General features: G+C 39.1%; 1 protein-coding gene across 1 annotated transcript; it reads left to right on the forward strand.

Moving 5' to 3' along the window:
- The first annotated feature begins 364 nt into the window (after positions 1 to 364).
- Positions 365 to 21,650, forward strand: LOC146623978 (chromatin remodeler ATRX-like). The gene is made up of 35 exons (XM_085364412.1): positions 365 to 522; positions 1,775 to 1,878; positions 1,967 to 2,001; positions 2,609 to 2,637; positions 2,769 to 2,893; positions 3,226 to 3,342; positions 3,749 to 3,858; positions 5,591 to 5,658; positions 5,760 to 7,522; positions 8,737 to 8,797; positions 12,668 to 12,822; positions 13,025 to 13,201; positions 13,273 to 13,378; positions 13,610 to 13,700; positions 13,859 to 14,044; positions 14,194 to 14,338; positions 14,552 to 14,661; positions 15,490 to 15,633; positions 15,744 to 15,921; positions 16,019 to 16,156; positions 17,267 to 17,442; positions 17,524 to 17,641; positions 17,734 to 17,864; positions 17,941 to 18,005; positions 18,415 to 18,515; positions 18,600 to 18,759; positions 18,836 to 18,927; positions 19,028 to 19,133; positions 19,225 to 19,402; positions 19,716 to 19,907; positions 20,023 to 20,166; positions 20,252 to 20,323; positions 20,406 to 20,501; positions 20,983 to 21,111; positions 21,197 to 21,650. The coding sequence occupies exons 1-35, from the start codon at positions 503 to 505 to the stop codon at positions 21,278 to 21,280; spliced, it is 5,706 nt and encodes a 1,901-aa protein (XP_085220538.1). The 5' UTR covers positions 365 to 502; the 3' UTR covers positions 21,281 to 21,650.
- The last annotated feature ends 433 nt before the right edge of the window (positions 21,651 to 22,083 follow it).

The following is a 22,083-nucleotide window of genomic DNA, read 5'->3' on the forward strand; positions in this document are numbered from 1 at the left end:
ACAGACAGATAGACAGACAGACTACTCCCTATGGGAAGATTTAATAACTTTTTGTTAGAAAACTGAAAAACATGAGCTGGAGAGTAATTTAAAAATGGCTGAAAATGAGCATTACTCACTCAAATTCACCTAAATCCTTCCATCCATTCATCCATTTTCTTACGCTCATCCAATTCAGGTTCTCTGAGGTGGTTTTGGAGGGAAGGGGGGCTGGAACCTGATCCCAAAGGGAGAAGCCATGCAATACAACCGTAGAAAACAACACAACTGAGCATGCACACGCCATGGCAGCAGATGGCGATAATGAGCGACAGCTCACTCGTACGCATTAAAAAAGAGGGGAAAAAAAAAGAGGCGAAATAGATCCATTGACGGGCGGTTCAGTTGTTATCAATAACGGATGTGTGGGATGTGATGTGGATCATAGATTAAGCGCCACATTATTTTGTGCTATGAAAGTGTAAAAACTTGAACGACTTCGGTTGTTCAGCTGCTTCGCAACATGTCTGCAGTGACGCTGAGGTAAAACCGGCGGTTTACAGTGCGCTTGTTTAGCGTTGCTAGCAAATATAACGGCGAGCTAGCTTAGCCACTTGCTAACAGAGTTAGCTAACTGTTATTTAAACCAGAATGACCGCATAGGTAATAATACTCGGGCCAGTTCAAGTTTAGTTTAGTAGTAACATAATAGTAATGGAGGTAGGACAGCACATTAGGCTATATAAATCGAAAAACGTGGCTTTTCGTAAACAGTTCTAGAAGCCTTTTCTTAGCTAACTTTGGAGGAGCTGAACGTAGCATACATAAGCTGGCTCATAATTTGAACTCAAAGGAGTGCAGTGATTTATAGTACACTCCCGGGAGCAGAATCTGATCTCTTTGTGGTTGCTTAAAAGTCTGTCCAATCCAAACAAGCTGTGCTGACCACTTGTAAATAAGGGGGCATCAGAAAGTAGTCTTCATACCATGTTAACCTAGTTAGCTCTACTTGTAGATTTGAGGTTGGGCCTTTGTCTCGTGTGAGAGGTATTTACATCGATCAGGAAAGTGAGTTATTTCTAATTCTAATGTTGATCAGGTGAGTGTAAACTTTTTAGCTGGTATAAACGAACAAGTTTTGGACAAAACATAGGTTATGATTATCTAAAACGGAAGTAAGTACCTCTATATAGTTTAGCCAGATTTGTGGGGATAATACGAAATGCAGTTTTTAAATGATTTCAGTTATTAAGCGAACAAAGCTACCTGGCCCCGTGTGGAAAAAGTTGTTACAAAGCCACTTCTAATGTTTTGCGACATCCTCCAGTGAATGCTTCAAGAAGACCAAAATGAAGGTTTTGGAGTGGCCTAGTTCATTTGATTGAGACAGGCATCACCATAAACCAGTCATTCATGCTCAAAAAACCGCCAATGTCACGGAATTAAAGCAACTCTGCAAGGAAACCTGAGCCAAATTTCCTCCAAAGCGATGTGGAAAACTATTTACCAGTTATCACAAATGCTTTATTTCAGTTCTTGATGCCAACAGTGGCAAAAGCAGTTACTAGGTTTAAAGGGCAGTTTTTTTTTTCCATGTAGGTCAAAGTAGGTTCGGATAGCTTTTTTCCCCTCAATAAATGAAATAATCATTTAAATAACTACATTTAGTATTTACTCTGGTTATCTTTGTCTGAGCTAAGAAAGCAGACAAATACTTTTCCACAGCACTGTATAATCCGAATTGTTTTGTTTAATCAAATAAACACTGCCCTGCTTTTTTTCCTCTCCTGTCCAGCAACTCTACCAGCAAGCTAAATGTATTGGTCAACAAACTTCATGAATACTTGGCTAATTCCACTGAGGACAGCAGTGGCACAGCAAAAGTTGAGGATGCTGATGGTACATCTTTTAATCACTCTAACCATGACTAATGGAAACACGTTTACATGCATTACCAATTTATTTTTTACTGATCTTTTGTTCACAGGTTTGACAAACAGGTGCTGTTCTACTTTGACAGAGGTAAGTGAACATGCATAATAAACACATGTCAGTGTAGTATGTGTGTTTGTAGTGTTTCGTCATGTTGCGTAACACTGATGGCACTAATGGTGCCATTAACGGTTTTATCTGGATTTAGTAAAAACAACAGCCCTTCTCCAAAATGTATTAACACAGACTCGATCTACAACCTAATCTAGAGAGACAAATAACAAATATTTGTCAAGTGGATAACTAATGCGTATAAAATGTCAAGTAGATTAAATTCTGTTCTTGTACACCTCACACACATTGTCTGTATCAAAGAATCATAGAGCCGGTTCATCCACTTACATGTTTTTGTTGCTGTTTTATTAGGAATAGCGATAGTCTTAACAATTTGTGTCACAATTTCTCTCAAATACTCAGTTATTTTTGTCATCTGAGCAGTAGTCTAACTGTATGGAGGTTGGAGGTATCTGTAAAACATATTTGCTCAGTATTATGAAAATTATGTCATGTCCTTATGCTCTATTCAAATGACTCACAGACTCAGAAAAATGTTTTAATGCATTTCCCTTTGGGATACTTTTCAACACAAAGCCATGATGACCATCAGCCTAAATAAACAAACCGTCTCGTTTTGCAGGCTGGTGCTGATGGCAAGTACTCGAGGCGGTGAGTTTATTGTGTGTTTAAAAGTATTTCAACCACAAAATTTGTGGTGTGCATCATCTCCTTTTTTGCTGTCCATGTAGGTTTTTAAACTTTGTTAAATATAGCTCATTTCTCTTTAACTGATGTTACAGAAAACCCTCAGTTGTCATGAAGCACTCTGGATTGGATGAATCCGGGGACTCAAATGCAAGTGAGGACTTGGTTCTTGGACCAGTTAATGCAAATGGTCACCTTGATATCACTAGATTGCCTAAAGGTAGGTCGTAAGGTTGTTGACTGCACACACACTGCTACTTTGACACTAAACATAATTATTTATACACCATCATAACATTTTCCTAGAAAGTGGGCTAGTGTTTCATTCAGAGTATATCGTTGATAGACTTCACGTTTATATCTGCATGTTGTTGTTGTTGTTGTTGTTTTTGTTTTTTTTTACTTTATGATGAAGTTAACAAAATTAAGTCATTGTAAATGTGCTGGAGTGCCTATAGGGTATGCAGGATCTTCAAGTCTGTAACTGGCTTTGGCTTTCTAATTTCATATTTAATAATGATGGAACTGTATGATTACTTTTTGTTTGCACAGGCACTGTGCTGGTCAGGCCTGAAGCAGTCGACAATGGCAGAGATGATTTCAGGGGCCCGGAGTTTCGCAGCCGGAAATCAAGCGTAATGCGGAAAGAGTTTTCAAGAAGACGTGGAGGTCAGTTACTACTCCTATGAAATTGCTCACTAGCTAATGCTCAGGCAGGAATTTTAGTATAAAGAATCAAATCTGCAACACATCAAAAAGAGAATGTTTATTCTATTAGTTCTATTAATGGTTTAGGCACAAATGCTCAAGTATTTAAAGTAATATGAAAAAAATATCACTTCACTTAGTATCTAAATAGTCATTATTTTGGAAGAGAGCCTTCTGACAATCCACTTTGGAGATTGCAGTGCCTCACTTTTAATCTCCACTGCCTGAGTCCGGTAAGGGATCTCGCTCTTTTAGATTTTACCAGGAAAATGTACTGGGTGTACGTAAAGATGCAACAAGAGAAGCTGTCCTGCAACCCATTCTTTATAACCATGTAATTGCTAATAATGGAGCTTTTGTTTCCCAGGAGTTGAACACATTGGAATTGTGAGTTGCACTGCGTGTGGCCGACAAGTTAACCACTTCCGGAGGGATTCCTTGTATCGCCACCCAGTTCTGAAAGTCCTTATATGCAAGGTGAGTCTGCTTATTGATATACTAGAATTTTTTATTTCACCCACTTTTTGAACGTTATCAGAACAATATAGTCAGTAAGTCCAAAGCACAGAAAAGAATACATAACTTTGTGCTGTTAAATACTACATTTATATTCTTTGGGTTTTTTGATTGTTAATCATGAACATCATCAGGCATATCAGGTAGGGCTGCTCAATTAATCGAATTTTAATCACGATTACGATCTGGGCTTTCAACGATCATTAAAAATGACTGAGCCGATTATTAGCCCCTCCCTCGTGCTTTACTCTCGCGCTGCTCCGTGTGGTAAATCAAGCGCACCGCTCTGCATTTCGAACACGTGTCACAACAATTAAGAGGACCCGAGGGAAGCTCGGAAAGCTAAGCAGAAGTTATTTGGAGAGGAGAGTGACTGCCGTTGGTTGAAAAGAGGTAAAAAAAAAAACTTCAGTGGTGTGGAAACATTATGGGTTCGCGGAGTCAGACGTGGATCAAGTAGACATAGTGTGTAAACTTTGCTACGGTGTAGTAGCTGCACCACAGAGCAACACTGCAAAGTTCACTAAACATAGATGTTTACATTTTTCATTTATTTCTTATATTGCAAACATTTGCACTGTTACCAGTATTTGCACACTATTTTATATTACTTTTTAAAAGTCATTATTCAATACATTGTTATTGTTAACCCTTTAAAGCCGGTCAGAGCAGCACGCTCCGTTTTGTGTAACTATTTTTAAATCCCTGTAGAACCTTGTAGGCCTTAAAAGCCTATACTGGTGTTTTTATAAGTCATGTTTGACTTTTCTGAATAGTTTCTGGGATGCTTAGAACTCAAATTGCACTGCTAGAACTAGTTTATTTTGATGCACATGCTGTTTTCTTTGCAAATTTGCATCATAGGATTGTTTTTTTGTTTTTCCTGCAGTATATAAAAATTGCTGTATCTCCAAAATAAAACTATGAAGACACTCAAAATAAATTTCCTGTTGTTGTAAACTATTTTTTGCAACTTTTTTGTATTTAAAGTTTTGAGAGATAAACCTCTTAAATTTCTCCAAGTAGAAATATATGTAAAAAAAACAAAAACGATTTTCAATTTTTTTGTAGTTTATTGCACTTTTTTGCAATTAATGTAGTTACTATGGACTTAATACATACATATTATTAAAATATGGGCTATAACAGTTGTATTGATGTATAGCAACTTGAAATGCTCCCACAAATGGCACTACAACATGTAAAAAAAATAATATAAGCTCTGGCGGACTTGGTTCTATGGTAGGTCTTAAAGGGTTAAATAAATATTGTCAAATAATCGTGATCTCAATTTCAGTGAAAATAATGGTGATTATCATTTTTGCCATAATCGAGCAGCCCTAATATCAGGTGTTTTTAATTCTTTTAAACCTCGGTCCTTATTTGTGGTGCGGCTCATAATTTGTCTTGGTGATGTGTGTTTATTCTGTTGGCCTTGTGTGGGTGGCTTCTTGTCATGAATACCAGTAAAACAAAAATAAAACTACTGTCATGCACAATATTGAGCCAGACTGATTTGTCAGCACTGGGTTTGATGCCTGATTGAAAACAATAGCAAAACTGAAAAAAGATGCATTAAAAAAACCTGACCTCAAGTATATTGATATCATCAACAGAATTATATTTTTCACCTTGTTAGTGTTTATAATACATTGCTCAGAGCTGTTTCTAATTAAATGTTTTGTTTTGACAGTCTTGCTACAACTATTACTCAAGTGATGACATCAGCAAGGATTGTGACGGGATGGATGAGCAGTGCAGGCACGATTTAGTAGCATTCAGTCATTTAACTGAAATATTAACATTTCCATTAACTCACTTTTGTCAGCCACATTTATCATCTCTCTTTTCCCCTCGTGCAGGTGGTGTGCTGAAGGAGGCAACTTGATCTGCTGCGATTTCTGTAGCAATGCTTTCTGTAAGAAGTGCATTTTAAGAAATTTGGGAAGGAAGGAACTGTCGGGCATCTTGGAGAGCAAATGGTACTGCTATGTGTGTAGCCCAGAACCTCTTTTTGACCTGGTCATGGCTTGTGACAGTGTCCTTGAGAACATGGAACGTTTGTGGCAACAGCAGCGCAAGAGGAATCGAGTCGATCCGGGGAAATCTGAGATTTTCAACATTTTACCACACTCACCTCAAAACATTTCTCTGGATAAATGGGATCACACTGGTATGGATGGAAATGTGATGTTCAACTACAGCATGCTGCAGGTTTCCAAGGACATTACCAAAAAGGCCAAACATTTAGTGGACTCAACAAATACCTTAAACCAAACTTTTGTCAATTTCATTCATAGTGTGACACAAAACAAACCAACACCTGGTGTTCGCACTAGGTACCTGAAGTCATTTTTGGAAGTAGTTAAAGGCTTGAGAAAATCCCTAGCAGGACTGGAGGATAGCCTTAAGGAAGAATTCAGTGATTTGGATGTATCGAGCAATTGGGAAAAACTGCTTAGTGACCACTTTGATGGACTTGTAACAGAAGCAGAAATGGAGATAGACATACCTGATGACAGGTGCTTGAGTGACTTGCAGAAATTGGCAGCTGAACATTTAGAAGATAACGACTCTGACTCCAAGGGCTTTGCAGATGGGAGTCTACAAGACTGTCCGGGCAAGGAGATGGTTTCAGGTTCACATAAAGCCAGACAGAGAGCACAAAAGATTGGCCTGAAATCTACTGAAAGCGGCGTTGACATGACTAAAAAACTAGTAGTACAACTTACACCTGTAGCTATGGAGCAGGAGCCGTCATCTGCGCCCCCCAAAACCGAGGAGGGAAAGAAAGATAAGAAGTCAAAGGAAAAACATGTATCAGAAGATGAAGAAACAAGTGGTAGCAAGATGAGCAATGACAACTCCAGTGCATCTCTGTATCTAGAAGAAGAACAGGGCAATAGACGTTCTCCTCGGGTGAAGACAACCCCTTTGCGCCGACCAAGTGATGTGAAAACCAAAACATCTCTCTCAGTAGGAGACAGTGACAGCGACTCTGACACTGAAGAGGCCCCCAACACGGTGCCTGCTAAAACAACTGAAGAGCAGAGTCTGAGCAGGACAAGAGACGACTCTGATTCAGATGAAGTCCCTGCTGCTCTGCTTGAGCGAGCAGCGATGACACAAAGTTCTGATGAACCCCAGAGTGATGAAGATGGTGGTAAAGCGTCGCCAAATAAAGTGGCGAAAAAATGTCTCTTCTGGCTTAATAAGAACACTCCAATCTCACCAGAGAATATTAGGCGGAAACGCAAGATACTGGATCGCACCCCTGAGGCCGACTCAACTAACAGAAGAGTCAAAGCTCGCGGTGAAAGTGGGACGGACTCCTCTAGCGACGAGCAAGACTCGCAAAAGAAAATAAAACACTTAAATACGCTGAGGTCAATAGGGAAGCCTCATCTTGTCAAGAGAGGAGAGGAGGGTGTGGCTAGAAAGCGGAGTAGGATACAAGGTGAGGACGCTAAGACTAAATCTCGTCAGGAAGCAATGGATTCATCGACCTCATCAAGTGAAGAAGAACATGACGATGACTCTGGGAGCGATGGAAGTGATCAGAAGATGAAGCCAATCACAGAAGATGTGGCCTTATTAGGAGCAGCTGCATTCCACCAATCGTCAGGTGAGTTTTACAGGTGTCTAGATCCATTGTGCAAAAGTCTTGAGCCACCCCTTAATTCTTCATATTTTACTTCCAACAAGTAAGACTGCAATAATTCTTCAGGCTTATTGAAGGTCATTGGCTGCCTTTGCACTTTTTCATTTTTAGCCCAGTCCTTGTACCTGACCAGAGCTACTTACCACTGATCTATGAATCATTTAAGCTTAAAAAAGTCAACTAACCAGTCACATAACAGAGAACTTAGCAAAGAACCAATTTTAAATTGTATCTTTAGGCACTTTGTTAGTAGCAGCTTGTTCCCATTTCTTTTGCACAAAAAATGCCAAAGTTAACACAGTTTGGCAGGCATAAAATAGTATTTTCGCACCAACAAAGTGATGCCCAAAGAGCTATTGAGCAAGAACAATGTATCTCAACATGGCATCCAGCATGTCAGTAGAAAATTTGAGGAAACAGGGCAAGTGTAAGGACAGAACAAGAAGTGGCAGGCCTAAAATAAACTATCTACAGCAGATGAACAGTATCTGGGTCAAGAGATTAGGAAGCATGAAAAAAAATCTAGTAAAGACCTGAAAAAGCACCAGTGACTGTCAAGAAGGAAGGGAAACTTTGAGAAATGGCCCTTTTTAAAAACATGGTGGAAGCTCTTAATGGTGTGAAACTGCATTTTAGACAGTGGTGCTGCCAATGCAATAAAAGCATATCTGGATAGAAAAACACACAGTGGAACACTGTCAGTCATTGATTGGCCGCCCCAGAGAGAGGATTTCAAAATTGTTGAAGCAGTGTGAGATTATATTGATAGAGAAAAGAACAAAAGGCAGCCAACATCCAAAGATTTGTTTGAATGTCCTTTAAGAAGCCTGCACAACTACTGAAGATGGTGTTGAAGAATAAAAGTGGTCATTTGTTTTGCTTTTATATTGTGTCACCATGTATGTTTACATGTTTCAGTAAATTGTTTAACCTATTTTCCATTTTCATAGCAAAATATAAAGAAATAAGTGATGGCTCAAGAAGTTTTAACAGAACTTTGTGTCATTAGTGGTTCGTCATGAATCATGAAGTAAGAACTGTGACAAAAATAAATATGAATATTTTCTTTCAATGTCCACACAATCCAGCATTCACTTTTTCTGGCAATATATATGTTTTCAAAACGTAGCAGCTTAATTTCATTTTGAAATTCATGTTTCTGATGTTTGTTCTTATAGGAGATGAGGAGCAGTCTGGGCCCTCATGGGCAGCAGAAGATGACGATGATCCAGAAAATAGGTACGGTTCAAAAAGCCCGGATGTAGAGTTTGTAAAGCAAGTTAGGTGTAGAAGAAAAGCTGCAACTTCAAATCCTGACGTCTGCGCAAAGTCTAGCAACACCCATGTCATTAGGACTCAGTTACAGCCAATTCAAACACGACCCAAACGTAGCTGCAGTAGGGCCCCAGCGATCAAATACACATTCTAGAGATAAAATCGTGACGTGGTTTTTGTTATTGATAAGCAACGTAATCTGCTCGTCTTTGTTTTATTTTTTACATTTAGAAATACAAGAACATTTTAGTATTATTTCTTATATCATACCTGCGTATTCTCCCTGGGACACTTGGCTGATGTTAAGAGACCCACTTGAATGAAGGAGGTCAAAGTATACATTTGAACAGTGAAGCTTGTTTTGGCGTACAGCTTAACCTGAGCACCACGAGTACAGGTGTGGTTTCATTGTGAGTATAAAAGTGAGCTTCGATGTACTGTTCATTCTGTGTTTTTACAAACTACACAAAAACAACATGGAGTGGCACTGTTGACTGAAGTAAATGGAGTGTTGTTATTTTCCAGGTGAAGGATAAAGTTTGAAACCTGCCAGCAACATTATCTGCACATATTATGACTTTAAAAACAATATAATTTAATCAAAACCTTTTTCTGTTTTATATTACAAATGGGGAGCGATGCTTGCAGAGTTGCAAAACATGTTTAAAAATTTTATGCTTCACCTTTTTTTTTTTTTGAATACCTGCTCCTAGCTTTAATGGTCACAGTTGTGGTGTGAGCATTCAATTGTGGGCTAGATGGTAAAAAGATTGGTTTTTGAATAAACTGATCTGAGACAATGTACCTGGCTCTGTACATGTGTTTAGATTCAATTTATTCAGCTTTTGAATAATTTTAGGCCCAAAAGTTTGATGCGTGCAGTCCCTTTTTGTAATTTTTCTACAGCACAGGACCCGAACGTCACACACAAATGGGTTTTTATTTGACACCACAGAGTTGTTGCATTATAAAAGTGTTTACTTTATTGCTGCACTTTGAAAGAAGTGCCAAAGTGTAATTACCTTTATGGTATTGTGAGTGTCTGTAAGTCTCACGATTTGTTACATGGCTCCTCTCACAGTCCAACAAACAAAAAATGCAAACTTTTGTTAGTTTAGCAGCTCTCAAAACAGTTCTCAAAGTCTCCCACAGCCCTCACCTCAAAACAGTATCATGAGCTGAGGATACGCACCCAGCCTTCCAAACCAGCTATTGGGTTTTATGCAAGTTGTGGTAAGTTAACCACCAGCTGCAGTAGAAGTAATGTGCTTTTTTTTCATTAACATGTTTGATAGTTAAGTGTTTGTTTGATGCACCTTCAAGGCTCTGGTGTTTACACTCGGCCATCACGATGTATAATCTAGTACAATCTAATTTGATAAAATACCTCTGTAATCTGGTATGTAGTCAGCCTTCTTTGAAAGTTAGGAGACTCCCAACAATTGTCTTTGAGCAAGTTTTTACTTCATCTCTGGAAACAAGTTGAAATCCTGCTGCACCGCTGACACCCACAGTCACAGCTAATGCACTTTGGAGCAGGCTTTGTGTCAGCCTGACACTCACTTGCTTTCCTGTGTGCTCATTCCAATGACTTAAGTCAAAGCGTGTCGACATGCAGGTATTACTTGCTTCAGTTTGTCAGGAGTCTCAAATAAAAGCTAGAAATCCAGTCAGTTCACTTGAGCTCTGAAAACTATTACATATTGGTAGGGAGTAGAAGCTGAGTTCGAAGAAGTTGAATACTTTGAGTATTACTTTTGTTTTCTGACTGAGATTATCTTACGTCTCACACTCATTTTCCACCTCTTTACCTCTGTTAATATCTTTCTGTCGAGCTTTCTGATACCAACCCTTTCCAATGGAAGTGAGTGAAATTTGATTACTGCTCTTGGAGGCTAAGCCCAGAGTAATAGCACAGCATTTGTGCAATACCATTGAAGTAGCTAAGATTTACCGTAAAGTGCAATCAGAGATGAATCCTAATCTCCTTTTTTCCCCTCTAATTTAACACCTCGCATCTAAATTTCTTCATTTGGCCTACTCTTCTCCCAAATGATGTACGTGCTATGCAGTGTTCTTTAGAAACACCTATGCTTTTTCTAGTGTTTTGGCCCACTTTCTATACACAGACTATACATTACTGCTGACCATTAAACGTAATGACTGAAACTTGCAGCTGGTTAAATCCTGCTTAACAGGAGACCCAGCTTGTGCTTTTACTCACGTAAAGCAGATGAAAACATTTATTTCAGAACAGTGATTATAATCGTGATCATTTCTACCTTATCTGAAATGAGAGTGGGCTGTGAAACAGTTGTTAGAGTGCAAAAAACAAGCAACCAAGTTTACACTATGTCTTTATTGATGTGACTTGTTTGTTTTCTCATGTTTTTTTCAGGGCGGATTTTCTGACAGCACAGCAGTGAATGCAGTGCTGTTAGGCGACAGTCACTTAAATCTGGGATATTGTAGCCTCCTATCAACATGAATAGCATCACATGACGTCTGTGTGTAGTTGTAGTGCAACTTTATCATGGGGAAAATGGTCAGCAGAAATGTAAAGTTTACATTGTTTGTAGTTACTGGGCTAAAACGTAGCATGTGGCTGTGTTCATTTTCATTTCAGTGTCTTTGCGCTTTCTGCTGCGTCTTTCTTCTAACTTGAAACATATCAAATGAGATTCAAGACTCTCATCTGTTCCTGCTGCTGTCGTCTAACATTTCTGTACTGTGTGTACTTTAACAATAAGTTCTCACCGGACGTTGGATTTGGTATCAGTGAAAGTGGTGCTTATCTGATGTCCACTGACCTGGATTATAGCCTACTTGAAAACAGGGTCAACCCTGTGGGAGAAATGGCTGAAGTAGGATGCAGTAGACAAACCCGAGCCAGATACGACTCATGCAGTGTTGGGTCCACGTAAATGGAGTTTAAAGGGGTTATTTATTGTATATATTCTTCAAAACACCACATGGTATTAAAACAATGAACTTTTTACATGTTTTTTTTTTTTTACGTGAATTTTACTGCAGTTTGAATATACTTCAGCCATTTTTGAAATGTGATACCCCCTGGGGTAGGGAAAAAAAAGTTAATGTTTCATTCTAAGTAAATCTTTATGTACAGTAATTTTCTGTTTTTGTGTCCCACGTGTAATTTGTCCCCCTTTTCAAGAAAATTGGGAGAATCATGATTATATTGCCTTTTGGTCGCCTCGAAAGATTGTAGATCTTCAAATCAGAGCTGTCACAGTTTAAAGGATGAGCGGAATACATGAACATAATGTCATTTTTGCAAACATATGTCTGTCAGACTCGAGCAAGAAAAAAAAAAAAGAGGGAAAAAGAAAGAAAAGCGTTACTCGCGATTTCCCAAGGGCGAACAAACTATTGAGAGTTTGAGACTATTGTTTTTGTGTGTGAAGAATCCTTGTTTGTCGTAATAAATTCTTACTCTTAAAAATGCCTCTGTCTCGTTTTTCTTTTGCTTTCTATACTAATGTTTTGAATATGTCTTTCAGTGTTGTGGCAGTTCTTTTTAATTGGTCTGTGAAGCAACTACAAGAGCTTCAAACTGGGCTCATCACTTAAAGACATAATGCGGATCCACTAGAAGCGACTCACCATATATAGCTGATTTCTTTTTAATGCCACCAGCTTTTGGAATATTGGCAGCTGAGCACTTAAATGATCATTTCTGTGTAATATAGCCCAAATATTACCATATTTTGTTGTAATGTGTAACAATAAGTGTAAAAATATCCAGCTGAAGACAATGAAACTGATCATGAAATGAACTTCAGGTGCCTTTTCCTTCTCTTCTACTTTTGAAAGAATCGCTAAGAAATTGCTATTGGCCCAAATTAAATCCAACTACTCCTCGGGTGATGATATCTCTTCAGATGAAGAAACACAGGAGGATGAATCTGATTCACTGAGTGACAAGGAGATCAAACGAGGCAATGATGGTAGTGGAACAGATGAAGATGGTAAGTTTTTTTCTTGGTATTACAAGTTTTAATCTTGTGCATTTCCTTATGAATAGATTTTCCAGATTTTATTTAACCAGTATCTCAGTTATGAGATTAATACAAAATTGCGAAGCTATCCCAGTGGCAGAGGGCTGTTATATCACTTGGGGTGGTTAAAGAGCATAAATAATAATAATGATAGAATATGTCTCTGATACAGGGGAAGACTTTACCGAAGATTCATCTGACTACTACTCTGATGGGCCCATCTCCAGGCACCACCTCCTCCGTCACAAACTTATCTTAGATGAGGGAACATCAAGTAACAAGGATGCACCAAAGAGCAAAGATGGAAAACGGGAGCGCAAAAGAGGAGCCAGGAAAGAAAATCAGAGCTGTAAGAATAACTTAGACAGTGATCAGATGGAACAGGAGATGAGTATCTCGTCTAACTTGTTTTCTGTGAAGCCGACAGTGAAAGTGAGGCCGACAGCGATGAGCTGGATGAAGATGCTGGGATGAGTGAGGAGCTGAGCGAGTCGGGTGACGAGGCTGGTGAAGACAAGCTCAAAAAGTATGTTTATTTCAACTTCCACTGATAAGAATCAGCGTTCAATTCAGTTAAATTTATACCGTGCCAATGCACAAATTGTAAAGACCTGAAAATAATATAAAGAAGAACGCAAAGGTTAGATTTGAGCAAGCAGCTTAGTAGTTTTAGATTTACTGGATAACCTGATCGGCACAATTTCTTTTTTTTTTTCCTTCTTTTTTTGAAAACATACTTTCTTATTTTTAACTCCAGAGCAAACACAAAGGTGAATGATGAGCTTCATGGTTACGAAAAGAAAACGCAAGTGGCTTACATTTTGTTGTCAGACTCCAGCAGTGAAAAGGTATCGAATTATCCTCTTTTATCTCTTTATGAATTTATGTGTTATTCTTCTTATCTCGGCCTGTTTATGTGTGATACCATAAACCTTGTCCAAAAAACAACAACAGACAACTCTCGTGCCTGATTGACATACTGACTGTTGGATTGTTCTCTGGACAGACCGATCAAGAGGATGCACCTGAGGAGGCCCGCGAAAATAAAGTCACCCCGAAAGGACGCAAAAGGATTCGCAGAATAATTGAAGATGAAAACCTTCGTGCTGAGACTCAGGAAGCCCTGAGAGAGGAGGAGGAGAGATGCAAACGTTTGGCAAATAGGGAACAACAGATGGAAGACAGGAGAGAGGTACTGCGCTAAACTTCACCATAGCAATAGAAATCAGTGTTTAGAGCAGGAAATGCTGATAAGATGCCTTGTACCTGTAGATCAAGGACACCGAGCACAGCACATGCAACGCAGTGAAACTTTTTAGGACATATTTGTTTGTGTTGCAGATCATTGTCATAGAGGATGAGCTGTCTCAAGTGGCGTGTCCCGTCACAACCAAGCTGATCCTGGATCAGGATGAGGAGACCAAGAAGCCTCTCGTTCAGGTGCACAGGAACCTGGTCACAATATTGAAGCCTCACCAGGTGGACGGTTAGTTTCTGTCTTTTGTGTTTTGCTTTGCAATCATGTTGATGCTTAGGGCAGTTAGATTAATTATACATTTTTAATTTTGTGTTCATTAAGACTTTGTGTTTGAAATCCACGTCTCTCCTAAAACTTGTCTAATATGAGCTAATTGTATTTAGCTTGTTAAAATGTATTTAAAAACACCCCAAAAACCTAATCACAATGTCATTCCCCAAGGCGTCCAGTTTATTTGGGATAGTTGTTGTGAGTCTGTGAAGAAGGCCAACTCCTCTCCTGGATCAGGCTGTGTACTGGCACACTGCATGGGCCTCGGAAAGACTCTGCAGGTAAAGACACACACATGTCCACCCTTGATATGCTAGTTGCACAGAATCACAAATCGCACTCCCTGAACCAAAGATTATTTTCTGTCTGTGCTTTCATTTTTGATACAGCCCGGTCTTTTCAGAAAGTTGTGATACTGTGTGAAACGTCAGGAAAAGTAGATTGCATTTTTATTTATGTATTTGAACATTTATTTAGGTTCATTTACTGAACATATCAAATGCTGAAATTGAGTATTTGTTTTATTGAAAATATAAAAATATCTGCTCATTTTATGCCTTGAGACAGTGAGATGTTTTTCTTTTCTTTTAGCAAATTGCTGTTTCCTATTTTTCTGAGCAGTTCTGTTGGGTCAATGGGTGACAGGCCTGGACTGTTTCGGGCTAGTTTAGCAGCCTGACTCTTTTTTGCTTTCAGTCATGATCTTGTAATAGATGTAGAATGTGGTTTGATGTCATCTTACTGAAATAAGTAAGAACTTCCCTGAAAAAGATTTCAAGTGGATGCCAGTAAATGTTGCTCTAAAACCTGTCTGTCTTGTTCAGCATTATGGTGACTTATGCATTCTATGTTCACTTTTACACCCCTATAGCATCACGAATGCTGACTTATGAATTGTGTACTGTTGACACACTGTGGGCTTTATGGTCCCTCTCTTCTTTAGCCTAGTGAATGCAGTCGTTGATTTCGGAAAACAGAAATGAAAGATGTGATCAGTCATACTACAGGGAAGTTTTTCACTTAATCTCAGTCTGTTTTAAATGAACTTGTCCATTAGAAGGGGACAGCACTTCTGGATGTGTCATATTCATAGTTGTCTCATTTGACAGGTGGTGACGTTCCTCCACACAGTGTTGCTGTCCACAGAACTGAAATTTAGAACTGCTTTGGTTGTGTGTCCGCTTAATACCATCCTCAACTGGGTCAGTGAGTTCAGGAAATGGCAAAACAACATGGGGGAAGATAAAGTCAAGGTAACCAAAGAAATTTAAAAGTGTTAAAATTATATATATATAAAAAAACAAGGCCAGAAATCTTTGGTTTGCCTCATATGGTGTCAGCAACATGTCCTTATTGGTCACAGGTGATAGAACTGGCTACAATGAAGCATAACTTGGGTCGACTCAGAGCTCTGCAGAGGTGGCAGAGAGACGGAGGTGTGATGATAATGGGGTATGACATGTACCGCATCCTGTCATTAGACTGTAAAATCAACAACGACGAGTGGAAGGAGGAGTTTTATCGCACACTTGTGGATCCAGGTCCAGTGACTTTGTTATGGCATGCTACTATTAAAAGACTTTCTATTTTAGGTGTCGTGCCTTTGCTCATGGAATCTGATGTTGTTTTTCCTTTCAGGTCCCGACTTTGTGGTTTGTGACGAGGGGCACATCCTGCGTAATGATGGCTCTAATATCTCCAAAGCTATGAATGCCATCAAAACTCAAAGAAGAGTGGTGCTGACTGGCACGCCACTGCAGAACAACCTCGTTGAGTGTAAGTCTGCAGCACTAGGTCATCATAACTGTGGCCATGAAGTCCTAAAGTGATTACAGAGAAACATGGGGATTATAATTAGTTTAAATAAGTGCATGATGGTGGAGTTACTCTCTCAAGTGTCCCCATTTAAACAGGATTTGCAGTAATTGTAGTCATCAAATTTTGTTTCCTTTATTTGTGTTCAGAAGCCAGTTGTGTAGTTTGGTTTCGATGCTTTTAACCTTTTTTTCTGACCAGGATACAAAGCTAGTTTGAGAGCTCTTAATTTGCTATGCTGCAAAGTGTCTGTTTGCTCTTCCACAGCCACTTCTTTCATTATGCAGCAGGTGTGACCTACTGCTAACATCCCTGAATGCTGTGGTTTGTTTGATTTATTTTGTTGCTCAGTACTATATCACACCTTTGAAATTCTGGTTGTAGTTCTGTTCGCTTCAGAACATCGACAACAGACATGAGAACATCCAGAATTTCCTGCCTTTGTAGATCTGTCTGGTGATGCCAAGCTACTGATTTTCTGCTTTGACTTATTTTATTTGTTTCATTTCGTTATGTGGATTCAAGTCAAAGTATAACATAGTGTTGGCACTACAAAAGTTCAGATCAGGCTTGATTTTTCCCTCTTTTTTTCTGACCAATCAGGCCACTACATTTGGCAAAAAGTGTACTTGCTCAAAACCGTACCACGGTACTGAATATATTGGCATGATTTCTGAAATGATTTCTCTGCCTCCTCAAATGACCACTCCGCCAACATCCTGAAAGCGGTCGTCATACCAAACCATGAAATTCTCCCTGCTACTGCCTCCTCTTGAATACTGAACACACCCAGAATCTCTGTTTCTTCCTTTTCGTGTTTAGAAACATCAGGATCAGCTCATCATCGCTTGATGCTGACTCCTTTTTTCCATAGTGTGTTTTTAAGGACAAATCTTCTGCAAAATTGGGACACTTTTAGTGTTTATTTACGTTACGTGACAAATTTGCATCCAAAAAAACTCTGAATTTTGATTTGTTTTTCACAATGTGCTCAGTTTTTAAAGGCTTTTAGCCTAATCTATTAGTTGTTTTGTTTAGAAATCTTATTGCGAATACATATTTTGTTCCCAGACCACTGCATGGTCAATTTCATCAAGAAGAACCTTCTGGGCTCACTGGGCGAATTCAGGAACCGCTTCATCAACCCCATAGAGAACGGCCAGTGTGCTGACTCCACCCCGAAAGATGTCCGAATCATGAAGAAGCGAGCACATGTACTGCATTCAGTGCTAGGCGGATGCATACAGGTAAAAATAATAGAACATCTGAATGCTCTCTTCATTGCATTTATATTCCAGCTCACAATACTGTGTTTGTCTTTTCCTTAGAGAAGAGATTACTCGGAGCTTCGACAGTTTCTGCCTCCGAAGTATGAGTACGTGCTGGCAGTGAGGGTTTCCCCACTTCAGTATAATCTATACCGATACTACCTTGACCATTTCACAGGTGCGGATCTGTATTGTGCCCTAAAATAAACCTAAAATAGATGTCTTTTTTTTTTACTTGAAGAGTTTATAGATGGTTGTGCTTTTTCCCAGGTGTAAGCTCCTTACATAACAGCAAAAAGATGAGGCCTGGAGCAAACCTGTTCAAGGACTTTCAGGTCCTTGGCCGAATTTGGACTCATCCATGGTGCCTTCAGCTCAGCTACCTGAGCAAATTAAAAAAGGTAGAAAGATCTCCGTAACTGCATGTTGATTACTCATTAGTCTGAAATAACATGTTTTTCTTTTTCTTTTGCAAAGAAGAGTAAAGGTAAAGCAGCAGATCTGCCCAAGGATGCAGAGACCCCTATGACTGAGGCTGAGAGGTAAGACCTCTTCATTTGTTATTCATTAAAGCCTAAAGCACCCCTAAAACAATTCTGGTGGGTTATGGGAATACTAAAGACCTTTCCTTTAAGATGTATTCTCAAGCAGTGGTGGAACAAATACAGATTGTAGACCAACTGGCTATCCAAGGAAACATGATGCATAAATCTAGATTGAAAAATGGATGTTGTGTAGACAGGAAGTGTATAAACTCTGGAAGTGTCACTAATAAATGTGATTGTGGAGTTTGTATAGAATATTTGTATACGCCATATAGATTTTGGTAGTCAAAGTACCCTAAGGCAATGTTTATGCAAAGTTTCATCAAGGTTAGTCCACTCGTCCAGGAAGAGATGTGGAGCATGCATACATATGCTACAATGGTTATGTTTATTTCTTCATTTTTAGCTGGTGTGAAGGAATGAAAGAGAACGAAGGACAAGAAGGGAATAACACTCACAACAGCACACCAATTATTGATGATGTCAAAGTTGTCTGTGCAGTGGAAGGTATAAAAGCTCCACATGCCACTAATACTCCAACAAATATAGCTTGTGAAATGTGCTACAGTTTTTCCCATTTTATGTCTTTAGCAGTAGAGAACGCACCCATCAGCTTGAAGCCTCCGAGTCCCGATGAGCGCTGGTACAAGGATCTTCTCTCTGAAAGAGATGCCAAAATCCTGGAGCACTCAGGGAAGATGGTGCTCTTGTTTGAGATCCTGAGAATGGCTGAAGAACTGGAGGATAAAGTGTATGTTTGTTTTCTGATATGAAGCAGATTTAAACAAGTGATCTGCCAGCGTCTAATGTCATAAATGCGTTTGTAGGATTGTGTTCAGTCAGTCACTGATCTCATTACACCTGATTGAGGATTTTCTTGCGGATTCTCACCGTGCCAGAGACCCATCAGCATTCAAAGGTAGTATTCTATTAATGGGAGAGGAAAATAATGAGTTAAGAGGAAATGCCTGTTTATATTTTTATGCTTTTTTTTCCTCCTTGTGTTTAAATTTTAACAGCGGGCAGCTGGGTTAAAAATGTTGATTATTACCGCTTCGATGGTTCCACCAGTGCCACACTGAGGAAGAAGTGGGCAGATGAGTTTAACAATCCTGTAAATGTCCGGTAAAGAATGTCTCTCTCTGTCACATCTTTTATATGAACTACACTGATATAACAGAAGGTTCGGATTGAATTTGAATAATCTTTATTCTAGCGGCCGATTGTTCCTCATCTCAACAAAAGCTGGCTCACTTGGCATCAACCTGGTGGCTGCTAACAGGGTGATCATCTTTGATGCCTCATGGAATCCCTCATATGACATCCAGAGCATTTACAGAGTGTACCGCTTTGGTCAGCTGAAACAAGTGTTTGTGTACCGCTTCTTGGCCCAGGTAAGCTTGCTTTTTTATTTAGAAAATTGAGCTCCACAAAGTCTTGACCTTAAGTCAGTTGTGGCCTCTCTAGTAGTTTAGAAGAAACGGCACTGTTTAAAAGTCATATGTGCTTCTTTTCTACTGTGCCACTGTTGTATGTTCTGCACATGTTACATCAACAGATGAAATGTTTAAGATTGGTCACTAAATAGTCCTTTTCAAATTAAAACAACATCAGACGTAAACTGAAAAGCGATGCAAAAATTTATATGGACTAATTCTTGCAGCTGCAACTCTTTTATTTAGTTATTGTGATTGTTGTCATCTTCAGGGCACCATGGAGGAGAAAATCTACGATCGGCAGGTGACCAAGCAGTCGCTGTCCTTCCGAGTAGTAGATCAGCAGCAGATTGAGAGACACTTCACCTTTCATGAGCTGACTGAACTTTACACATTCGAGCCAGACCTGCTCAACGATCCAAACTCTAAGAAAAGCAAAAGACCGGCTTCTGTGTTGCCAATGGTAACGACAGTCTTAATTTTCAGTCTCAATCTTACAGTCTTAATCTTAGTCAAACACCACGCAGGTGTTTGACTAAGATTTTGCAGCACTAGATAACTTCTTGTATGTTTCTCAGGATACGGTTCTGGCACAGCTGTTAGAAGACTGCAAAGACCACATAGTGACTTACCATGAGCACGAATCCCTGCTGGACCATAAACAAGACGAGGAGCTCAGTGAGGCAGAACGGAAAGCTGCTTGGGATGAGTATGAAGCTGAGGTACAGGACTGCTCACTGCAAAGCACTGATTATCCCCACCTTTTACATCATATGCATATGAGTAAAACTGTCTGTCTTTACTCAGTCACACCCAGCCAGTGTTCCAGAGACCTCTCACCAAGATGATTTGGATTTAAAAACCAATGAGCAGCTATTGGTATAAATATGTCATTTTATCGCCTCACTGTTTAGTAACATTTGTGTTTTATATTATATATTAAGTAAAAATGTCTCTACAGGAACTGCTTAACAAAAGCAGAACAACTGTTTCAGTGACCTTCACGGCACTGCAGAAAATGAGGATTCACACTGTTGAGGAATACATGTTTCTAATGGTGAGTGACCCTCATATCCTGTGGCGATGGGCATTTTTTTAAGGAAAATAAAGTTCTTTAAATGTTGATTTATGTTAGTTTTAAAAAGTATTTAATTCACTTTAAAATTGAAACATATTTTGCAAAATCTTTTGCATAGCTGTACTTGTAAAAAAATTCATTCAGTGCCATGCTGGGCCTTTTATGAATGTCGGTCAGTTTTTGGCACTGTTTTGTGTCATTAATGTCAGTAAACACTTCTTTGTCCTCCAGCTCCACAGTGTTTCTGATGGTGGATTGTGTTCTCTGGTCAATAATTTTATCTTGGCTGTTCATACTCTGTGGCTTTGAGTCACTGAATAAATAGGATTTGCATTAACAAGATCAGCTAATCCTGGATCAACTTAAAACCAGCGTTTTCACAAGGCAGTGGCAGATAACAAAATTCAGACGACTCACAATGCAAACTTATGTAAGTTGAGTTCAAAATATTCTGTTACAGCGGCAGCAGTACGCCCAGTTGCCTGAGGCCGAGGTAAAGAGCAAAGCTGAGGTCTGGAGACAATACGATCTGAAGAAGCAGGAACATTTATATGGTTTTTATCGAGACGCTCTTGGACAGCAACAAACAGTAAGTAATTTGTAGACCTGTGAGTGCACCTGTGTGTACGTACTATTGTACTAATATACATTTTTTCTATCATTCCCCTTCTTAGCTCACATTCAGAATACAAAGCATACTGAACAGTCGAAGAAATGATGCGACTCAGATGACTGTGAAGCAGCCTGGACAGACTTGAGCAAGAAAATTATCTTTGTAGGAGGAGAAAGTTGTAATTTTTGTTTTATTACTTATTTCCTCCAGAAGATTGAATGTTTTACAAGAGTAGTTTGCACTGAGCTTCCAAAGTTGTTTAAACGTAAACAACAGGCCAGCGGTGTCACTTTGGTTTAGCACTTTTTCAGCCTTTTCACAGGAAACATTATCATGTATGTAGTTGTAGTTGTTCAGTTGCTTGGCTGTTTCGCTGCTACCAAAAGCTAACTGGTGAATGTGCCTTAATCCTTGACCTGTTGATTAACTCCAATATTTTTCTATATTAAATTAAAGTCATATAGTAGACACTTACTTTTTTCATGCTTTAAAGTGCACCTTTTATATTTTCCTTATCTCCTGTCACATGTTGATGTTATTGATCATTAAATATGACTTTTCAAATAACGAGGTCAGTGTTTGTACATCTAATCCAGGCTTCAGGCTACTTTGAATGTTTTGTGTCAAGAGGATTTTTTCCCCAACTATTTAATATGTATGACGTAAGTGTTCCTATTAGGGTCAAACATACAAATCTTCTGTTTACAATGTAAGCTGAAAAAGAGCTAAAGGGTTTGTTTCAAAAGATGAATGTAAAATGATGGAACCAAGGCCCAGTATTGAACTTTGAATCATATAAAGCTGTACCAGATGGCTATGTTTTTGATCCCACAAGGGAAATTGTTCTAGATTTGTTGACAGTAGTAGATAGTCCACAGTCTAGTGCAGGGGTGCTCACACTTTTTCCGCATGTGAGCTACTTATAAAATGACCAAGTCAAAATGATCT

This window comes from Diplotaxodon limnothrissa, linkage group LG10 (assembly GCF_057381915.1).
Source record: "Diplotaxodon limnothrissa isolate DT_005_m linkage group LG10, D_limnothrissa_male_GT1.1, whole genome shotgun sequence".
Lineage (NCBI taxonomy): Eukaryota > Metazoa > Chordata > Actinopteri > Cichliformes > Cichlidae > Diplotaxodon > Diplotaxodon limnothrissa.

Bases quoted from the DNA above. Each gene is read 5' to 3' on its own strand.
- LOC146623978 (XM_085364412.1), top strand. From the start codon at position 503: ATGTCTGCAGTGACGCTGAG. The intron at 2,638-2,768 runs GTGAGTTTATTG...CTGATGTTACAG, and splicing joins GATGGCAAGTACTCGAGGCG to AAAACCCTCAGTTGTCATGA. The intron at 13,701-13,858 runs GTATCGAATTAT...TTCTCTGGACAG, and splicing joins CAGACTCCAGCAGTGAAAAG to ACCGATCAAGAGGATGCACC.